At 46.2% G+C, this 18,619-nt stretch overlaps 1 protein-coding gene across 1 annotated transcript in view; it reads left to right on the top strand.

Moving 5' to 3' along the window:
- The first annotated feature begins 9,289 nt into the window (after positions 1-9,289).
- Ccdc158 (coiled-coil domain containing 158) overlaps positions 9,290-18,619 on the top strand; it is a 62,546-nt gene continuing 53,216 nt past the window's right edge. Inside the window, exons 1-3 of the mRNA XM_052735385.1 lie at positions 9,290-9,447; positions 14,612-14,752; positions 17,087-17,304. Coding sequence (XP_052591345.1) covers positions 14,686-14,752; positions 17,087-17,304 — 285 coding nt within the window. The 5' untranslated portion in view covers positions 9,290-9,447; positions 14,612-14,685. The remainder of the gene's footprint in view (positions 9,448-14,611; positions 14,753-17,086; positions 17,305-18,619) is intronic.

Raw genomic sequence — 18,619 nt, 5'->3', positions numbered from 1 at the left:
TACCTCCTTTTTGATCGATCATCCACCCTTTCTTCCTCAACGAGTGAAATTTACCATGACAATAGCCTCCGCCCTCCGCAGAAACCGCGCTTAAAGAAAGCGGGCGCTAGTGGCGCTCCTGTTGCCTTCGGAATTTTCGATCGTGTCCCCGGGGGCGGAGAGGCTGTGCAGAAAACTTTGTACCCGTTTTTTTTTTTTTTTTTTTTTTAGTCAAGCATTAAGTTCATCGTTTGCTTCCCGGGTTCGGGGAGGTTTGCAAGAGGGAAGTGGGGGGTTGGGACGCGTAAATTCTTAGTGGAGGGCGGGGGAAGCCATCCCCAAATCTCAGCAAGGCATCGCGCCTCTTTTCTTTGGCATTTTTAGCGATGGTCGGTCCCTCTGCAGCCGCAGCGGATGGCAAAGGCCAGCAGCAGCAGCAGCAGCAGCGCGACCTTGGGGCGCAAGGAGCGCGCTCTGCAGAATTCAGCCACAAAGACCTGGCGATGAGAGCTGGCCTACAGACGATAACACCGAGGAAGCTGAAAATACAGTACAGATGGCTAGAAATAGTTACCAGAAGAGCCCCGCCTCTTGCTAATTAAGGCAGAACTTCGGGCAGGCGTTGGTATTTTGAAAATTCCTCTCGGCACTTCTGCTGGGCAGCCAAGTCGGAGAAACTGTGCCTAAGCGATTTGGGCGAACATTCAATTGTCCAGAGCTTTGTTGATTTCATTAGAAGACTATGCCACAGGCTACATAGGACCAGGCTCTCTGGTGAAATTGCTTCACTATGCAAACTGAAGAAGACCTTTTCTGCCTTTGACTGTGGTCGACCCCAAGATAGCCTGTTTCTCACTGTTCTGTACACTCACGGCTGAATGTTACTGACTTCGGGTTATCAATGTTACTTTGTAATAATACTATATGACAATTAACATTATTTTCCACTCAGAATTTGAGCAGTATATGATAGCTTTTTGTCTTGTCCAGAATCTAAAATCATTGGAACAAATTAGAATTCTTTTCAAGGAATATGTTTACCCAAAGTTTTTCTATTTAAATTTGTGATAAGATGGATTTTATTTTTGGAGACTGAAGTTAAAAACTATAGTTTATATGTGAAAACAATATGATTTTGGTGTTTTCACTTATACATAATGAAAAGTAGATACCGAGAAGCAAGACTGGAATATTATAGGATAGCGGAGAAGTGGGCCCACTAAATGGCTTAGTAGGTAAAGCACACAAGCTGTGTAAGCCTAACCGCCCGTTCCTGGAGCCTGTATAAAAAGCCAGACACATTGGTTCCCATCTGTAATCTCAATACGCCCGCATTAAGGTGGGAGGCCCATGCAGGAGAACGGCCTGGAAGTTCAAGGTCCAGATAGCCTGGAGTACACAGCGCAGCCCCAGACACATCAGAAGACCCCAGCTCAGGAAGGCGGAAAGCTAGAACTGAATCCGCAAAGTTATCTTCTGACCTCCGCATGCACACCATGGCACAAGTGCCCCCAAACTCCACACACACACACACACACACACACACACACACACACACACACACACGGATGCGTATACACACAATAAATAGATACATAAACTAAAACGACTGTGATGCTGAGGCTGAGGGGTTGGTAGCTCAGTTGGTAGGGTGCTTGGTTGGCCTACAGGAAGCCCGAGGTAGCACTGCATCAGCAGCATCTGAAGGTCAAGGTCATCCATAGCTACAGAGCGTTCAGGCCAGCCTGGGCATGTGAGACCCTACCACCCTCCCTCCTCAAAAGACTAACATTTAATGTAGAGCACAGGGCATGTGTTCTTTTATTTGCAGTAGAAGCTCCTCGAAGGGCCCAATGCCAGGAAAAAGAAGTGTATCATTTTTATATAATGGTAGCATTCGAATGGAAACATAGGCATGCCAAATGGAAGTGGTAAATCCTTGAAGGGTAATTTAGGTGATTTTTAACTGATATTTCCTTTGGCAGCTTAATTTTTAAGTAAAGAGTAAAAGGAGAGCTGGGCACGGTGGTGAGTGCCTATGGTCCCATCTACTCTAGAGGCTCAGGCTGGAGGACTGTGAGTTCTGATGCAGTTCAGCCTTAGTAATATAGCAATAGTATGTCTCAAAAATAAATCAAACAGTGGGGTGGGGTGATGGCTCAATGGGTTAAGGACTGCTGTGCCAGTGAGTTCAAATCCCCTGAACCTGTGTGAAAGCCGGTCATAGGGGTGCCGGTGTCTGTAATCCCTGTTCTCCTACGGGAAGACCGAAGATGTGATGGAGAACACAGAAGCTTGTAAGTCAGCTAGGAAGCTCACAGGCCAGCTAGCCAATTGTTTTTCCTGCATGTATGTCTGTGTCAGGGCATTGGATTCCCCGAAACTGGAGTTACAGACAACTGGGAGCCGCCATGTGGGTGCTGGGATTGAACTCGGGTCATGTGGAAGAGTAGCCAGTGCTCTTAACTGCTGGGCCAGCCACCTCTCCTCCCTCCCCCCTCCACTAGCCAATTGTATGAAGCAGTGGCCAGAGACCCTGTCTCAAGCAAGGTAGTAGGCAAGCAGTGGCATTTAACATTGACCTTTGACCTCCACATGAGCAACTTGGCATGTGCACCCCAAGGATACATGCAAACACACACACACACACGCGTGCACACACACACACACACACACACACACACACACACACACACACACACGCTATAGTGTGGCTTTCCCCCCTGCATTTCACAAGGTCTTCCCAAGTCATCTTGCTGTAGAGGTAACTTGACCTGGCAGCCATGGTGAGCCTGTGGAGATCAGAGGACAGACAACTTATGGGGGTGTCTCAGGGATCAAATTCAGGTCGTCTGCCAGGTTTGAAGGCAAGAACCTTAACCATCTCTCTATCTCCATAAATGCTGTCCCCCAGCAAACCATCCATGGTCGCTGCCATGCACAACGGAACCCAACCAGCTTCTTCCTGGCTTGAAAGAAAGGTCTCGGAAAAAATCATCACCACCTCTTTTCTCAGCTTCTACTGCCCCCTCCTTCTGCCTCTAGCTTAGAGTTGCCTCTACTCTAGCAACAGAAAGTCCTTTCCTAACAGCACATCCAATCAGGTGGCAACTGGACTTTCAGTGTATATTTGACAAATTCTGTTTCTAATCAAGTTCTTTCTTTCAAATCTCATACTGTGTCCACAGAGGAGAAACAATCACAACACCTTGCTCCCCGCCTGGCATTCCCACGCTCAACTCTTTCAGATGCCATTTGCCTAGGCACAGTTGTGACATCCTGGAAACCACAGGTCTCTCTATTTGTTAACACTGTGTAAAGAAAACCAAGTTTGTTCTTGGTGAAGTTTTCTCGTATTGATTTTAATTTTACATAGTATCCTCTACTAGTGTGTATGTGTGTGTATGTGTGTGTGTGTGTGTGTGTGTGTGTGTGTGTGTGTGTGTGTGTGTGTGATATCTAACCAAGGACCTTGCACACGCTGGACAAAAGCTCTGTGATCAAGCTACAGTCCCATTTTTGCTCACATTTCTAATATGCTTTCCATTCTTTTTTGTTTTATTGAGGCAAGGTCTCGCTAGATGGCCTGGCTGGCCTGAAGAGAGATATGTAGAACAGGCTGGCCTCAAACTCACAGAGATCTAGTTCCCACCCCCACCCCCCCAAACGCTGGGATTAAAGACAGTGCTTCTAACTCATTTTCTTTTCTTTTTTTTTTTTTTTTTTTCTCTCGAGACAGGGTTTCTCTGGTGTTTTGGTGCCTGTCCTGGATCTCGCTTTGTAGACCAGGCTGGCCTTGAACTCACAGAGATCCACCTGGCTCTGCCTCCCAAGTGCTCGGATTAAAGGCTTGCGCCGCCACTGCCTGGCCTAACTCATTTTCAAAGTATTGGATTTTGGTTTTGTTGTTTTTAACTGCTTCAACATCTCTGAACTATGAAGCCAGGATGACATCTAGTGGCGTTTCTGGGTCACTCACCATTAAAGTCATTGCAAACAAGACATTGAAGTATAGGATGGAAAGATTACTAAGTCTTGGGCTCTCTCTGAACAATCTAAAACAAAACCCACATTATTTTAAAGTTTGTATATTTCTCTGGACAATATTTCAAAGACGAAAAGTGTCACCTCTTCATGGCTCTTCTTAAGATGACAACCTTTGGAGACGACATCTCCTTGCCTCTGAAGGTCGGGAAGTGGCCTGCACATTGCCCTAAAAGAAGTCACTCAGAAGAGGCATGAAGGCACAGCACTTAGCGTAGGATCTCAAGGCTAGAACTTTCCCTGGAGTGCAGAACTTTACAAAGTGTTGTGTTGAATACTTCCACATAACTGGGGTTCAGCGAGGATGAAGAAGGGAGCATGGAGTAGGCAATGCACAGCATCTGCTTCATGAGCTCCAGTCAAGCCTGTCACAAAATGGTTGCGGCCCAGTCAATCCAAATCTTTCGGAAATGATCAAAGGTGATCGTAACTGAGACAGCAATTTTATAGGTGTATAATCTGCCACAACTCATAGACGGTTCACTGCAAGTGGATGCAGTTTGTTCAGAGGAAATCTTGCCTCAGTAATGTTAGTTTTTTCAAAAGGCAGCTGAGCATAGCACTGCACACCTGCCATCCCAGCCCTGAGCCAGCAGAAGCGGGAGTATTGCTGGGTCAAGGCCCGCTGGGCTACATATGGCCTTCCAGACCAGTCCGGGATATGTAGAGAGACTGCTGTTTCAACAAACAAACAAACAAACAACATAAAAAACCAGACAGAAAAAGAAAAAAAAGAAACCAGACAGGCAGAGAAGCACAACTATTCAAGGATCTCGAGGATTCTAGGAACAAATGAGTGATTAACTAAAATGCAATGTATACACATGATGAAATGTTATTTAGCCTTAAAAAACAGAATGAAATTCTCTGGATATGGTGGTACACACCTGTAATCCCAGCATTTGGGAGTTGGAGGCAGGAGGATCAGGAATTCAAGGTCATCCTTGGCTACATATTGAGTTTGACATCAGCCTGGGCGACACAAGACTGCATTTCAAAACAAACAAAACAAAACAAAAAAGGAGTGGTGTGTGTGTGTGTGTGTGTATGTGTGTGTAGAAATAAACCTTCAACATGCATTAACTAAGTCAGACACATAAAAGCAAGCATTGGGAGCTGAAGAGATGGCCCATCTGTCAAGAGTACTTACTGCTTTTCCAGAAGACCCAGATTCTGTTCCCAGCACTCATATGGTGGCTCACAACCATCTGTAACTCCAATTTCAGGAGCGTCAATGCCATTTTCTGGCTCCCAAGGGCACCAGGAATGCATGCAGTACACATATAGACATACAGGAAAAACACTCATACAAATAAAAGAAACCTTAAAAAAAACACTGTGCATGTATACATATGCACAGGGCCTATAGCGGATAAGGTCATATATACAGACCACAGGATGATGGCGGCTGGGCTGGAGGAAGAGGGATGAGACATTAGTGTTTAATAAGCACCGAGTTTCAACTGGGGGAGAAAACAAAGCTTTGGAGAGGGATAGTGATGGTGGTTTCATACAACAATATGTTTAAAAATAAAAACAATAAAAAATCAAAATAATTAGTGCCACTTATACTTAAAATTGCCTAAAATGGGGCCATAGGGTGGGTGAGATGCCCAGTGGGTAGATGTACTTGTAGCCAAACCCAACGGACTGGCTTCAATCACAGGGACATACCCGGTGGCAGGCGAGGACTGACTCCTGCAAGGTGTCTTCTGACCTCCACATGTGCCCCACATAAACAAAGAAATGTAATTTTAAAACAGTGAAAATGATCATTTTATGTGTACTTTAACACCACACTGCTGTTTCGAATAGTATTTTTAAAGTTTAAAAGATAACATTGTTGGGGCTGGGATATATATATATATACACATATATATATATATGATATATATCATATATATATCATATATATATATATGATATATATCATATATATATCATATATATATATATATATATATATATATATATATATATATATATATATATATATATATATATATCAGTGGTACAGCATTTCCCCAGCATGCATGAGGTCTAGAATTTTATTCCTAGCACTACAGGAAAACAAAAATATAAATACACAGCAGTGGGGCTGCCAAGGTGGCTCAGTGGTTAGAAGCATTTGACGCTCTTGCGGAGGACTGGGATTTGATTCCCATCACCCACATGGCAGTTCACAACTGTCTGTGACTCCAGTCCCAATAGATACAGCATCCGCTTTTGGCCTCCTTGGGCGCTGCACCGATATGGCACACAGTCATACATGCAGGCAAAAACCCACATACATAAAATTTATTATATTATTATTATTATTATTATTATTATTATTATTTGTTTTTTCGAGACAGGGTTTCTCTGTGTAGCTTTTGCCTTTCCTGGAACTCACTTGGCAGCCCAGGCTGGCCTCGAACTCACAGAGATCAGCCTGCCCCTGCCTCCCAAGTGCTGGGATTAAAGGCGTGTGCCATCACTGAAAACCAAACAAGAAGTACAAGGTTCTTTGTCACTTAACCATGGCACCTGTCGATGTTTGTGCAATGAATGAATGGCTGCCGAACGCATCCTGGACCCCTTCCTTCATCTTTAAACTCTTTGTTTTAAAAAGTAAGAAGGTATTTTTTAAAATTTGGTACTTTAAAAAAAGTACTGTAGGGGTTGGGGATTTAGCTCAGTGGTAGAGCGCTTGCCTAGCAAGAGCAAGGCCCTGGGTTCGGTCCTCAGCTCCAGATGGGGGAAAAAGTACTGTAAAATGGGGCTGGGAGGATGGCTCAGCAAAATGACTGCCATTCGAGCATGACGATTTGAGTTTGGGTCACCAGCAGCACCACATTTTTAAAAGCTGGGGAGGCAGAGGCAGAAAGCTCGCCAATTGGTGAGCTCCAGGCTCAGTCAGAGACCCTATCTCATAAACTAAGGTGGGGGCCTGAGAGATGGCTCAGCTGGAAAGGGGCTTGCCTGGCAAGCTTGATGACCTGAGTTTGATCCCCAGAACTGATGTAAAAGGAAGGAGGGCTCTGATCTCCAGTTGTACCCTGACCTCCACATGTGTGCTATAGCGTGAGCGCCCCCCAACATCATCACACACATGTAATAAAGAAATAAGTAAGTAAATAAATATTTTAAAACTAAGGGAGAGTAATTGAGGAAGACATTCCACACTGACCTCTGAATTTCACTTGTACCGTTATTATATTAGTTAGGGTTCTCTAGAGCAGTGGTTCTTACCTTGTGGGTCACAACTCCTTTGGGGGTCAATTGACCTTTTCATAGGGGTCACCTAAGACCATCAGAAAACACAGATACTTACATTATAATTCATAACAGTAGCAAAATTACAGTTATGAAGTAGCAACGAAAATAATGTTATGGTTGGGGGTCACCACAACATGCATGAGGAACAATTAAAGGGTCGCAACTTTAGGAAGGTTGAGAACCACTGGCCTAGAAGAACAGAACCCACAGAGTCCATATGTAATTGAGAGAGGCTTTATTAGGTTGGCTTTCACAACAAGGTCTGTATCATACTGGAGAGGCTGAGAACCCGGTGGCTAGTCAGTGCATGAGGCTGGTGTCTTAGCAATCCTAGTCTGGCACAGGAGGTGTGGGGACCCCTGGTCTTCAGTCCACAGGGGAAGGCTGAAGAAACTGGACTCTGGAGGCAGCAACGGCGAAGTCACCTGCAGAGAAGTTTTCCCTCCCACTTTTATCTGGGCTGGATCCCACATTTAGGGTGAGTCTTCCTGCTTCAAATAACCTGGTCAAGACTTCAAAAAGAAAAGGGGAAAAAATCCTTTATTTGGGGTATAAACAAAAATGAGACACCAATAAAATTTATTATTAGGCAATTAAGATATTTTTGTGCCATAAGAACACACATGTTTTGACAGAAATAAAAAGATTAAAAAGAAACTAACTGGAAATTGTTTTCTGTTTAGTCACAGTGCCTAGAAATATTTATGATTTAATTCCCCGTTTCTGTACTTGATACTATAATCCTTTATGTCTCTGAGGCAGTAAATGGAAAAGCTGAAGGTATGATAAAAAAGTCTTTAATGGTGATTCATAAAGTGTTACACGTTATAACTACATTACACAAAGGAGTATTATTCATATTCGTAGTCAATTTGTACATTATATATTTGTTGTTGTAGTCTACTTAACGTTGATAGTCAACAGATTTCAACATCACAAAGCCAGTGTTGACCAGTGCACGCCTGTAATAGAAGAGTCTAAGGCAGAAGGATCCCAAGTTTGTGGCCAGCCTGGGCTATATGGAGAATCTGTCTTCAAAACATCAACAACAACAAAAAACCCCTCCAGGTTGTATCTCTCAGACTCCCGCCTCTCTGGAACTCTTCCATTGGAATGCTAATTTGAACAGCACGCAGGAGTCGGAGTGTGCAGTCTCAAGCTAACAAATTCCACGTTAGAGTTAACGACAGAGTAACCGAAGCACGGGGGAGGAAACAGCTCTCCGGAGGCAGAAGGGTCAGCTATCCCGAGAACACATCTAAACCTGGAAAAAACATTCCTGAAGGAGGCACAGCATAAACGCACAGGCTAAGCACAGACGGGCTGCAAAACGCGAGTAACTCTGCTAGCTTGAACGGAGTGGGCGGGGGAACAGGACTGCCAGGGTGAGTGACGGTGTCAGCCTGCCCCTTCCTCAGCGCGCAGGTCCCGGGGAGGATTTGTGCCAACTGGTATCTGGAAGATCTTTGTGGGGCCTCTGTGAGAATGACATGAGTGAGGCGAGGAGCCGGGTTGCAGGGGAGTTGGAAAAGTGAAGAAAAGTGGCCTTCCAGGCCCGCCAGGTTGCCTGGGCGACGGCGTGGGGGCGGGGAAGCGCGCAGGAGTTCGGGGGCGTGGTCTCGCCTATCACCCGCCCCGCCTTTCCTCTTAGGCCCCGCCCCTATTCTCGCGGCTCCTCCGCCCTCCCCTCACGCCCCGCCCCCTCCTACGCCCCGCCCCTTCCTCACGCCCCGCCCTCCTCCCCACGCCACGCCACGCCCGCCATCTCAAGCCCCTCCCTCCTCCGCACGCCCCGCCCTCTCCCCACGCCTCCGTCCTCCTCCCACGCCCCGCCCACCACCTCAAAGCCCCTTCCTCTTCCCACGCCCCGCCCACCACCTCAAAGCCCCTCCCTCCTCCCACGCCCCGCCCTCCTCCCCACGCTTTCCATGGCTTCCCCGCCACCAACCGTCAGACCCGGCTCGTGCAGCAGCAGCAGCTGCTGGCGGCGGCGGGAGCGAGCGGCGCGAGGTCGCGGGGTGGTGGGTGGGCCTCCGCGGAGGGGCAGCTGCGCGGGCCGCGGCCTCGGGGCGCAGTGGGAGCCGGCGGGTCCCGGGGTCGTGCAGGTGCGGCCGCCGCCCCCCACGGACATGCGGCCGGTCTCTTAGGACGAGGCGTAGGTAGCAGGTATGAGGACGGGATGCGTCCCAGGGGACAGGGCTGGGTTGTTCTCCGGAGGGCCTGGATCAACTCCTGTTACCTCTGGAACCTTCCATGGCCTTGTGTTCCCACGTGGTACCGGCCCGATAACTTTTAGGAGAGTTCAAGTTCGCCAGCGTCAGTGGCAGGAACGCTGGGTCTTCCCGGGGTCGGTGCAGAGTTCCTTGGGCCCGAAAGGACTGTTCACTTCCGTTCCTGCCTGGCCCCCTGGGACCACTGGACGAGATGGGACAGTGTGGGGACAGACAGGAGTGGAGCCTCGGACTGTCGTCACCAGTCTTTCATCCCACGTGTTAAACGCTGCGTGACTTGAGCTCTCTTGGTAATCCACTTCGGGTCCTAGGTTTTTCCCATCAGCAAGTCTCCATCCATCCTTTCCCACAACACTGGCAGAGGTCCCCACTGCAGCTGTCCTAGGCGGTGTGTTTCTGTTAAATGTCATGCTGGCTTTAAGGTCATGGGAATGTAGAGGACAAGTGATGTGGACTGTTCCTCGGGGTGTTTTGACTGGTAACTACTATTTCCCACATTAAAAAAAAAAAAGTCCAGAGCTTTGAATATTCCTAGAGGTGAATTAGGACTGCTTATGTGTGTCTGTGAGAGTGGGGGAGCTGTGGCAGAGATCTGAAACTCACCTCAGCGCCACAATGATTATTTTTTAAAGATGTACTTTGATTTATGTGTATTAGTGTTCTGCCTGCCTGTGTGTAAGTACACCATGGGAGTGTCTGGTGCCTGTGGAGGCCAGAAGAGATTGTGGGATCCCCTGGAACTGGAGTTAGAGGTTTTGAGCAGCCATGTGGGTGCTGGGAACTGAACACTGGATCCACTGCAAGAGCAGCCAGTGAGTGCTCTTAAGGCTTAGCCGTCTTTCCAGTCCTGTTTTTTTTTTTTAATTTTAACACAGTTACCTATTTATTTTAGTCATGTGTAAAATAGTTTTCATGACATAGTGCTATTTTACCCTCTAAATGAAAATAGCAGTTGAAGATGTATTTGATGTGTATACAAAGCCTTTGCTTGCTGTTCTAGGTTTTTTTTTTTTTTTTTTTTTTTTTTGTGTGTGTGTGTGTGTGTGTGTGTGTGTGTGTGTGTGTGAATGATTCTGTTCTTCTGTATTAGGGTGAACCACTTTAAAACTCTAGACTCTAAAGCTGGGTGTGGTGGCACCCACCCAGAAATTCCAGCACTCAGGAGGCAGAGGCAGGTATATCTCTGAGGTCTACACAGAGAGCTCCAGGACAGCCAGGGCTATGTAGAGAGACCCTGACTCAACAAAACAAAACAAACGAACCTATAGCATCGATTAAAAAGGGCCTTTTTCTGAACCCGTCTTCAAAGTGCATGGTATTAACTCTGGCGTAATAACGGACACCTGAAAAATCCCTGAGCCTGTAAATGTTATGAGGGGAAAACGTTTGCATGTGTGATTTAAGTCAACAGTTTGTTTTTAATTTTTAGATTTATTTTGTGTGTGAGTGTTTTGCCTGCATGTATGATTTAAGTCAACGGTTTGTTTTTAATTTTTAGATTTATTTTGTGTGTGAGTGTTTTGCCTGCATATATATAATGTGTACCATGTTAGTGTCTGATTCTCACAGAGGTCAGAAAACGGCATCAGCCCCTGGAGCTGTAGTTACTGATGGTTGTGAACCATCATGTGGGTGCTGGGAACCAAACCCAGGTCCTCTGCAAGAGCAACAAGTGCTCTTAACTACGGAGCCATCTCTCCAGCCCCAAAGTCAAAGATCTTTTTGGGACGGAGTATCATGAATTATCAGTTTGCCCTAAATGTCGGCTTGAGGCTCATGAGAGAAGCAGAAGGAAGTGGGGAGGCGGTAAGAAGAAGCGGAAGGAAGTGGGGAGGCGGTAAGAAGCAGCAGAAGGAAGTGGGGAGGCGGTAAGAAGCAGCAGAAGGAAGTGGGGAGGCGGTAAGAAGAAGCAGAAGGAAGTGGGGAGGCGGTAAGAAGAAGCGGAAGGAAGTGGGGAGGCGGTAAGAAGACTACAAAGGCAGAGACTAGAGTGATGTGGTCATAGGTCAAGGAATGATGGCCACCACCAAAGACGAGAAGGGCCCGAGAAGGGAGCCTGCCCATCTTGCTTTCAAGCTCTTGGAGATGATACTGAAGATGTTTCTGGTTTCAAGCCACTGTGTTTGTGGTCACTTGTTACTGCCACCATGGACTAAGTGCTAAGGTCTCACTTTTGTATATGCTATTTTAAGAAACGTCATTCAAATCGACCACCACCTCAGGAAGCCTTCCTTCGCTGACCTACCCTAATTAGCCCTAATCCATCTGATGATGCACTGCTGTTCTTTACTGTTCCCTTCAGTTTACCCAGCCAGGCTCCAAAGTCATACATTTTTAACTGAAAATTTAAAAAATATATACTTTCGAGTTTTTTCTTCATTAATGTCTCTCTTTCCCCATTTTAAGTTCACAAGGTACAAACTTGACTGGTCTTGATCTAAGACAGCTCTATCCTTGCATTAATAGAAACTACTTATATAAACTGCCCAAATGCCATGAACAGAAGTTGTTATCAAATGCCTGCTCTGTGGCAGGCTTTGTGTAAGATGTTTTATGTGCAGGAAGTACATACTTGAAGCTTACTTTGATATGGGAAGAGAAAATAAACTATATTTGTGTTCTGAATATAGTTGCTCAATTAAATTCTTCATTCAGAGGCATATCCTTTCTCTTTTTAGTACATCAGTTTCAAGATCATGGGATCAATGTACATTGACCAGAAATATGGTATTGAATCTTTCTCTATACCCTCTAAACTGAAGTGGAAAAGTTTTTGCTAGGAAAGAAAGGAAGACTGAAAAGAACAGTGCAAATGAAAGCCCTCAAAGAGCACAGTACTTAGGGTGCAGCAAGCATTATTCTATCCAGAAATGACTTGCTGGAGGCAGACTTGTCCTCTTTTTCATTTGCTCTTTACTGAAATCCGCCATGAGAAGTGTCGTTTTGTGCATTTTCTGTAGGAAATCATGGGGTTTGGGGGATTTTAGAGCTGTACTAGTCACACTTTGCCCAGGAGAGGGCATCCAGTAGCCACTGTCATCCCAGCGAGCTCCTCAGAGTGGACACACAGAGGAGCCCACCACATGTACACTTGGGACTCGGGTGGCAGAAAACCCACCTCCCCCGTGAACCAGCATGTGCCTCTCTTCACTTACATTAAGTAAAAACACCCCAATCCTATGCTGTGGTTTATTCTGGGGTGGGGGCTGTGTGGTACTGGGTTTAATCCAGGACCTTGCACTTGCCAGGCAGGCACACTACACACTTTCTAATTGGAGGGGGAATTCGGGGGTAATGATCTGTGACCAGCTACATTACAGCTCACGGATCAGGTGTGTGGAGTTTTGAACCATCACTTCCCACAAATTTTACATTTCTCTGTCAGAGCACGTGTGCTGTTCACAGAAGGCCCAGAGCTTGTCCCATCCCCTGCTCATTGCAGTGCTGGGCTCCACAGGGCCTCCTGTATGCTAAACTAGCGAGTCTGCTCTCCTCCTAGTCCTCGGGGGATTGTATATGGGCCAGTATGAAAATCCTTCCAGTGATCAGGACAGTCTCCTCAACCTTAGCATCATGCCTGCTGTTTGATTAAAATCCTGTCACCTGCTGGTCACAGTACCGTTTCTCTGTAGTTACTAGGTGTCTTATATTTGCTGTTTACTTGGTACTCTGTCTTTCCTGTTTGTTTTAAAGTTACTTTGTCGTTTACAAAGGTGTACACACTTGTTTGAGCATGTGTTTATATATGTTTACATACATGACATTCCAGTGTTCACCCTGGAGTATCATGGAATGATTTTCTTTGGCTTCATGTTTGTTTGGCAGAGACTTGACCAGTAGAAGAGATTTTGTGCATATTATCTGACATTTTGCATGTGTTCTGTATGCCTGCTTTTGTTTATTCTGTTCATTTCAGAACAGAGCTCCTGGCTTACATGTGCCCCCTTCCCATGTAGCTTCTCTACAGTAATGGTGGGGGTGGGGTGGGAGGCCTAGAGGGGAGGTTGGATGTCTTACTTCTGTTTTGTTCCTACTGGGCCCTCAATGTCTCCTCTTCCATCTTCTCTTCCGTTTAGCACACTGTCTCCAGGGAAAGCCCCCGTTTTGAAAGGGAATTCTCCACACTGCTTCTCCGAGGCTGCTAGCCCACACTCAGGGCTCTGGACTGCGAAGGTCCAGTGTGGCCCGGTGTTCTGGCTTCCCTTGTTTGACTCTAGGAATTCACTGGTCTGCACTGACGTGTCTGGCTCCCCTCTGCCCCTTTGAGTGTTTCCAGCTTCCCCATGTCTCCACAGCAGCAGTTCCCAGCAGGATGCGGGAACTACCTTGGGAGGGAGAATCCCTCTGTTTCTAGATATTTGAAGGTATTCTGTCTTTAGGGTACTGACAGCGTGGAATACACATAATTTTATTGGTTTTCTATCTTGAGTTTATGCTTGAGTTAAAAAAAAAGAAGAAGAAATTTGGAATTAGACCATCACCATTATTTCCCAAACTTAGAAGCACCCTCTTGACCAAATATAAAACCATAAGCAATATTAACATCAAATAAGTTTTTTAGCTTTTATTCATGACATATAATGTACTGGTTTGAGATCCTTACAAGGGGGATAAGTTCTATTATTTAGCAATGTAATTTTATAAGAGACCTGAAATAATAACAGCCTCCAATCAGGGCACTAGTTACCAAAATAAAGTATTTATCTTTATATCTTAGTTTATCTTTAGTAACCCTATGGAGGCTGGACATGGTGGAGCACACCTTTAATCCCAGCACTAATGAAGCAAAAGCAAACTGATCCTCTGTGATTCAAGGCCAGCCTGGTGTAAAGTGAGACTTCCAAGCCAGCCAAGAATACCTTGTTTTGTCTGGATGACCCTGGCCAGACAAGACAAACAAAAACCCCTTTGGTCTTAAAATCAAGTTTTATAATTAAAATTTGACTTGCATATTAGTTTTATATAGCAATAAAATATTTTTGTATACATAGCTATTCTTTCTGGAGGAAAAATTTCAAAAGCATTAAAAGTCAGTTCCTGTTGACTATGAGCTTTTTCACATAACACCGTAATAAAATGAAGTACTTTATCTTTCATAGACAAGAACTGAAGGATCCAAACAGGGAAGCACTCATATTTCAAGATCTCTAAGAAGAGGTAGAAAATAGTTAATATGGAACCCAAAGCTTGTGAATCAAATAATGAAGATCTTTTACCAAGTGGCATCGCATCCAATGGAGGTATGCACCTTTTCTAAAACAAAATGAGGGGAAGTGAGAATTAAACCATCGTCATGAGGGCCATCTCAGCTCCAGGTTTATAATGGGCCTTGTTTTTAACTGCAAGGCACAGGACTTGCTTGTGGGTGTCCACTATGCTGTTTACAGCTCTGTTTGCGTTAGAGTTCACCTAGCATTTAACGGAGCATATCTGGTTTTAGCATGTTCCATTATCTTTTTGATGTTAAAGTTGTTTCTGGGCTGAGGCACCTGAGACTAGGCCTCTCCTGCTGTCCCCTCAGACCTTCCTGTCCTCCAGTGTCTCTTGTCAAACTCAGCTCCTGTCAGATTGTCTCCTCCTTAGGTGTAGCACCATTCTTCCTATTGGCCTCATGGGTGGCCCGTCGAGATCCTAGGTGCACACACAGCTTCTTGACCTCTACAGTTTGGGTTTATTTACCTAGTTAGCTTTTAAGATTGACTTTAGTTTATGCGTATGAGTGTTTTTCTTGTAGGTGTGTTTGTGTACCGTATGTGTGCTTGGTGCCCTCTGAGGTCAGAAGAGGGCAGCAGATCCCCTGGATCTGGAGTTACAGATGGCTGTGAGGCACCATCTGGGGCCTGGGAATCAAACCTGGGTTCTCTGCAAGAGCAACAAGTGCTGTTAACTGCTCAGTCATCCCTCCAGCCCCATCCTCTTCCTGTCCACACATCCTGGTAACAAGTTAACCAGCCTCTTACCTCAGCCCTCCCGTGTCATTACTGTGGAGCTCCAGTTTTCCTGCCTACTGGAAGTAGTGGCTGTCAACCATGATCCATGTCAACGCCGCCCCACCCCAGCCTTTTCTGTTCTAAACAGTTACACGTCTTAGATTCATACTTGCAAATTCCGATTCAGTAGGTCCCAAGCAGGGTTTAGGCACAACTGTATTATTATTTTAAAGTTTCTCAATTGATCCAATATACTACAAAGATTGACAACAGCTATTACAGATTCTGATATTTACTCCTAAATTACCGCTCTTCTGCCTGCGTGTCCAGCCAGTCACTCGCCAGTGCCCTTCTGTCCGTGTGTCCAGCCAGTCACTCGCCAGTGCCCTTCTGTCCGTGTGTCCAGCCAGTCACTCGCCAGTGCCCTTCTGTCCGTGTGTCCAGCCAGTCACTCGCCAGTGCCCTTCTGTCCGTGTGTCCAGCCAGTCACTCGCCAGTGCCCTTCTGTCTGTGTGTCCAGCCAGTCACTCGCCAGTGCCCTTCTGTCCGTGTGTCCAGCCAGTCACTCGCCAGTGCCCTTCTGTCTGTGTGTCCAGCCAGTCACTCGCCAGTGCCCTTCTGTCCGTGTGTCCAGCCAGTCACTCGCCAGTGCCCTTCTGTCTGTGTGTCCAGCCAGTCACTCGCCAGTGCCCTTCTGTCTGTGTGTCCAGCCAGTCACTCGGCAGTGCCCTTCTGTCTGTGTGTCCAGCCAGTCACTCGCCAGTGCCCTTCTGTCTGTGTGTCCAGCCAGTCACTCACCAGTGCCCTTCTGTCCGTGTGTCCAGCCAGTCACTCGCCAGTGCCCTTCTATCTGTGTGTCCAGCCAGTCACTCGGCAGTGCCCTTCTGTCTGTGTGTCCAGCCAGTCACTCGCCAGTGCCCTTCTGTCTGTGTGTCCAGCCAGTCACTCGGCAGTGCCCTTCTGTCTGTGTGTCCAGCCAGTCACTCGCCAGTGCCCTTCCCTTATCATCTGCATCCTCACAGGAACACACAAATGCTCATCAGTCTAGCTAATACCTCCATGTGGGAGCTGGGCTGCTGGAAGATTTTGCTATGAATCTCTCACGGGGTCGCAACTTACAGTCACAGTCTCCTACCTCAGCAGGGTCCTGATGCCACTAGGAAATATTTCCTGTGGCCGCATCTCTTTCCAGTTTCAAAACTATACCCTACTAGGTGAGATCCAAACTCCTTGGCAGGACTGCAAGGCCCCTCATGACCTGTATTTTCATCCTCATATGTGGCAGCAGCTTTTCTTCTGCCCAGAACATCCCAGCTGTCTCGAGCCCACTGGCCTTATATGGTGCTTGGTGCTTCCGCTCTTGAATGTCCCCTTGTCTTCTCCAGACCGGCTACCACGCATCCATCCATCCATCAAGGCTTTTCAGTTCCAGGGTCACGTGATCACCCTCCTCCCCAGCCCGTCCCTCCTTTGCGGCCGGTGCTGTCCTTCTCAGTAGTCTGAGCTGTATTTTCACTTGCCTGTTTTTCCCGTGAGACCTTGTGCTCCTTCAGGGTTTGTTAGAGGAACCCCTACAGTAATAATAATAATAATGTTTGCCACCAAGTTGTTTTATGGATAATTAATGAATTCTCTACTGTTTAGGTTCTTCAAGCCCGTTTTTTGTGTCATCTATTCGTGGTACAGTAATTGAAAATCCATCTTCAACTGGGACTTTAACACAAATGCCTTTTTTCCCCAAATATGAAGTGGAACTTGACTCTCATAGAAAGGTCATCCCTTACCCTGGGAAAGAGCATATCGAACGTGTTTTGGAAGAATATTCACATCAAGTTAAAGATTTGCAGAAAAGACTAAACGAAGTGAGTTGCGTTCTTTTCTAGCATCTGGCACCATTAGGCCAAGGAGACATGTCCTGAAGTAAAACTTAACTCCCCCGAAAGAAAACATTAGCCATGGGTCTCTCAGCTAAACCTGTTAATTTGACCTCTCCTTTCTGTTGGCCTAATGAGAATTTACATACCATTTTCTTTCTGGTAATAATGTCTTGGTTTCAGGATATAATTTTAGCAAAATTTGAATGCTTCAAAATGTTATTAATGACATTAACATGCAATTAATAATTGGTTTAGGCCTGCTATTGGTGAAATTATTAAGGCCACTCCACATAGTTAAAAGGGAGGTTTATTTTGTGGGGTAACTTACAAGTGAAGGGATAGGTAACAGGGTCTGGGAAAGATGTGGCGCAGTCCGGTAGTGTTCTCTGGAGAACTCTGCTCGGTGTACCTCCAGCGTCCAGGGTCCAGGAACCAAGAGAGCCCGCGCATCCGGATCTCGGGTCCCCAGGCGCCTCCCTTGGCCCCGCCTTGTAGGCGTGACAGTTACTGAAGCCTCAATGGGGGTTGGAACTTCCAGATCAAAGCTGGAATGGCTACCCACTGCAGCCTGCTGTCCTGCTATTATGATTCGTGGCTTCTTTAGCAGTGGTAGAAAGTGGGATTTTATATATGTGTGTGTGTATATATATATATATGTATACACAGAATGGTTACATAGAATTTAGAAGGGTTTGCTAAAACCTCAAGTGGATCTCATAGACTCAAGCTGGGTATTGAGTTCCAGTAGTGTACTTTCTAAAAGCCAGACTTCTTACCGCCGTGTCCAGGAGCTTCATGCCCCCCGTGTTCAGTACCATTCTCTGTAAGTACCCTCTGCTCCAGCGGTGCTGAGCCACTTGTTCGTCCTGGTGGACCGTGGGAGTCTGGATCCCCGTGCCTCTCTGCTTGCTGCTGGGAGACTCCTGCTGTCTGTCAGGGCTCTCTCCATGCATTCCCTTCTCTGAAGCCTTCGCTCTAGACAGCACTCAGGGCGTTCTCTGTGCAAATATTGTTTGTACGTGTTTTGTACATCTTACTATATCCATCAGTATGTTATTCTGCCTCATCAGACTAGATGAAGACTCTAGGAGATGGACCTACAATTTTATTAAATGTGAAAAATTGTGTGTCATTGTATTATACACATGACATACAAAGATAACTAAGTCACGGCTCTCAAGGGAATTCATAGTTTTGGAGATGAGCTAGTCACACAAGTAGTGATGAGACCTTGTGATAGATAAACACACCAGTAAGACATATAGAGACAGAGGAAGCATGGACGTACCAGTAGAGGAAA

The sequence above is a fragment of the Peromyscus californicus genome, unplaced genomic scaffold, assembly GCF_007827085.1.
Source record: "Peromyscus californicus insignis strain IS unplaced genomic scaffold, ASM782708v3 Scaffold_13__1_contigs__length_99412109, whole genome shotgun sequence".
Lineage (NCBI taxonomy): Eukaryota > Metazoa > Chordata > Mammalia > Rodentia > Cricetidae > Peromyscus > Peromyscus californicus.
The sequence above is the reverse complement of the archived record's forward strand: the minus strand, read 5'-3'. Positions and strand labels throughout refer to the sequence as shown.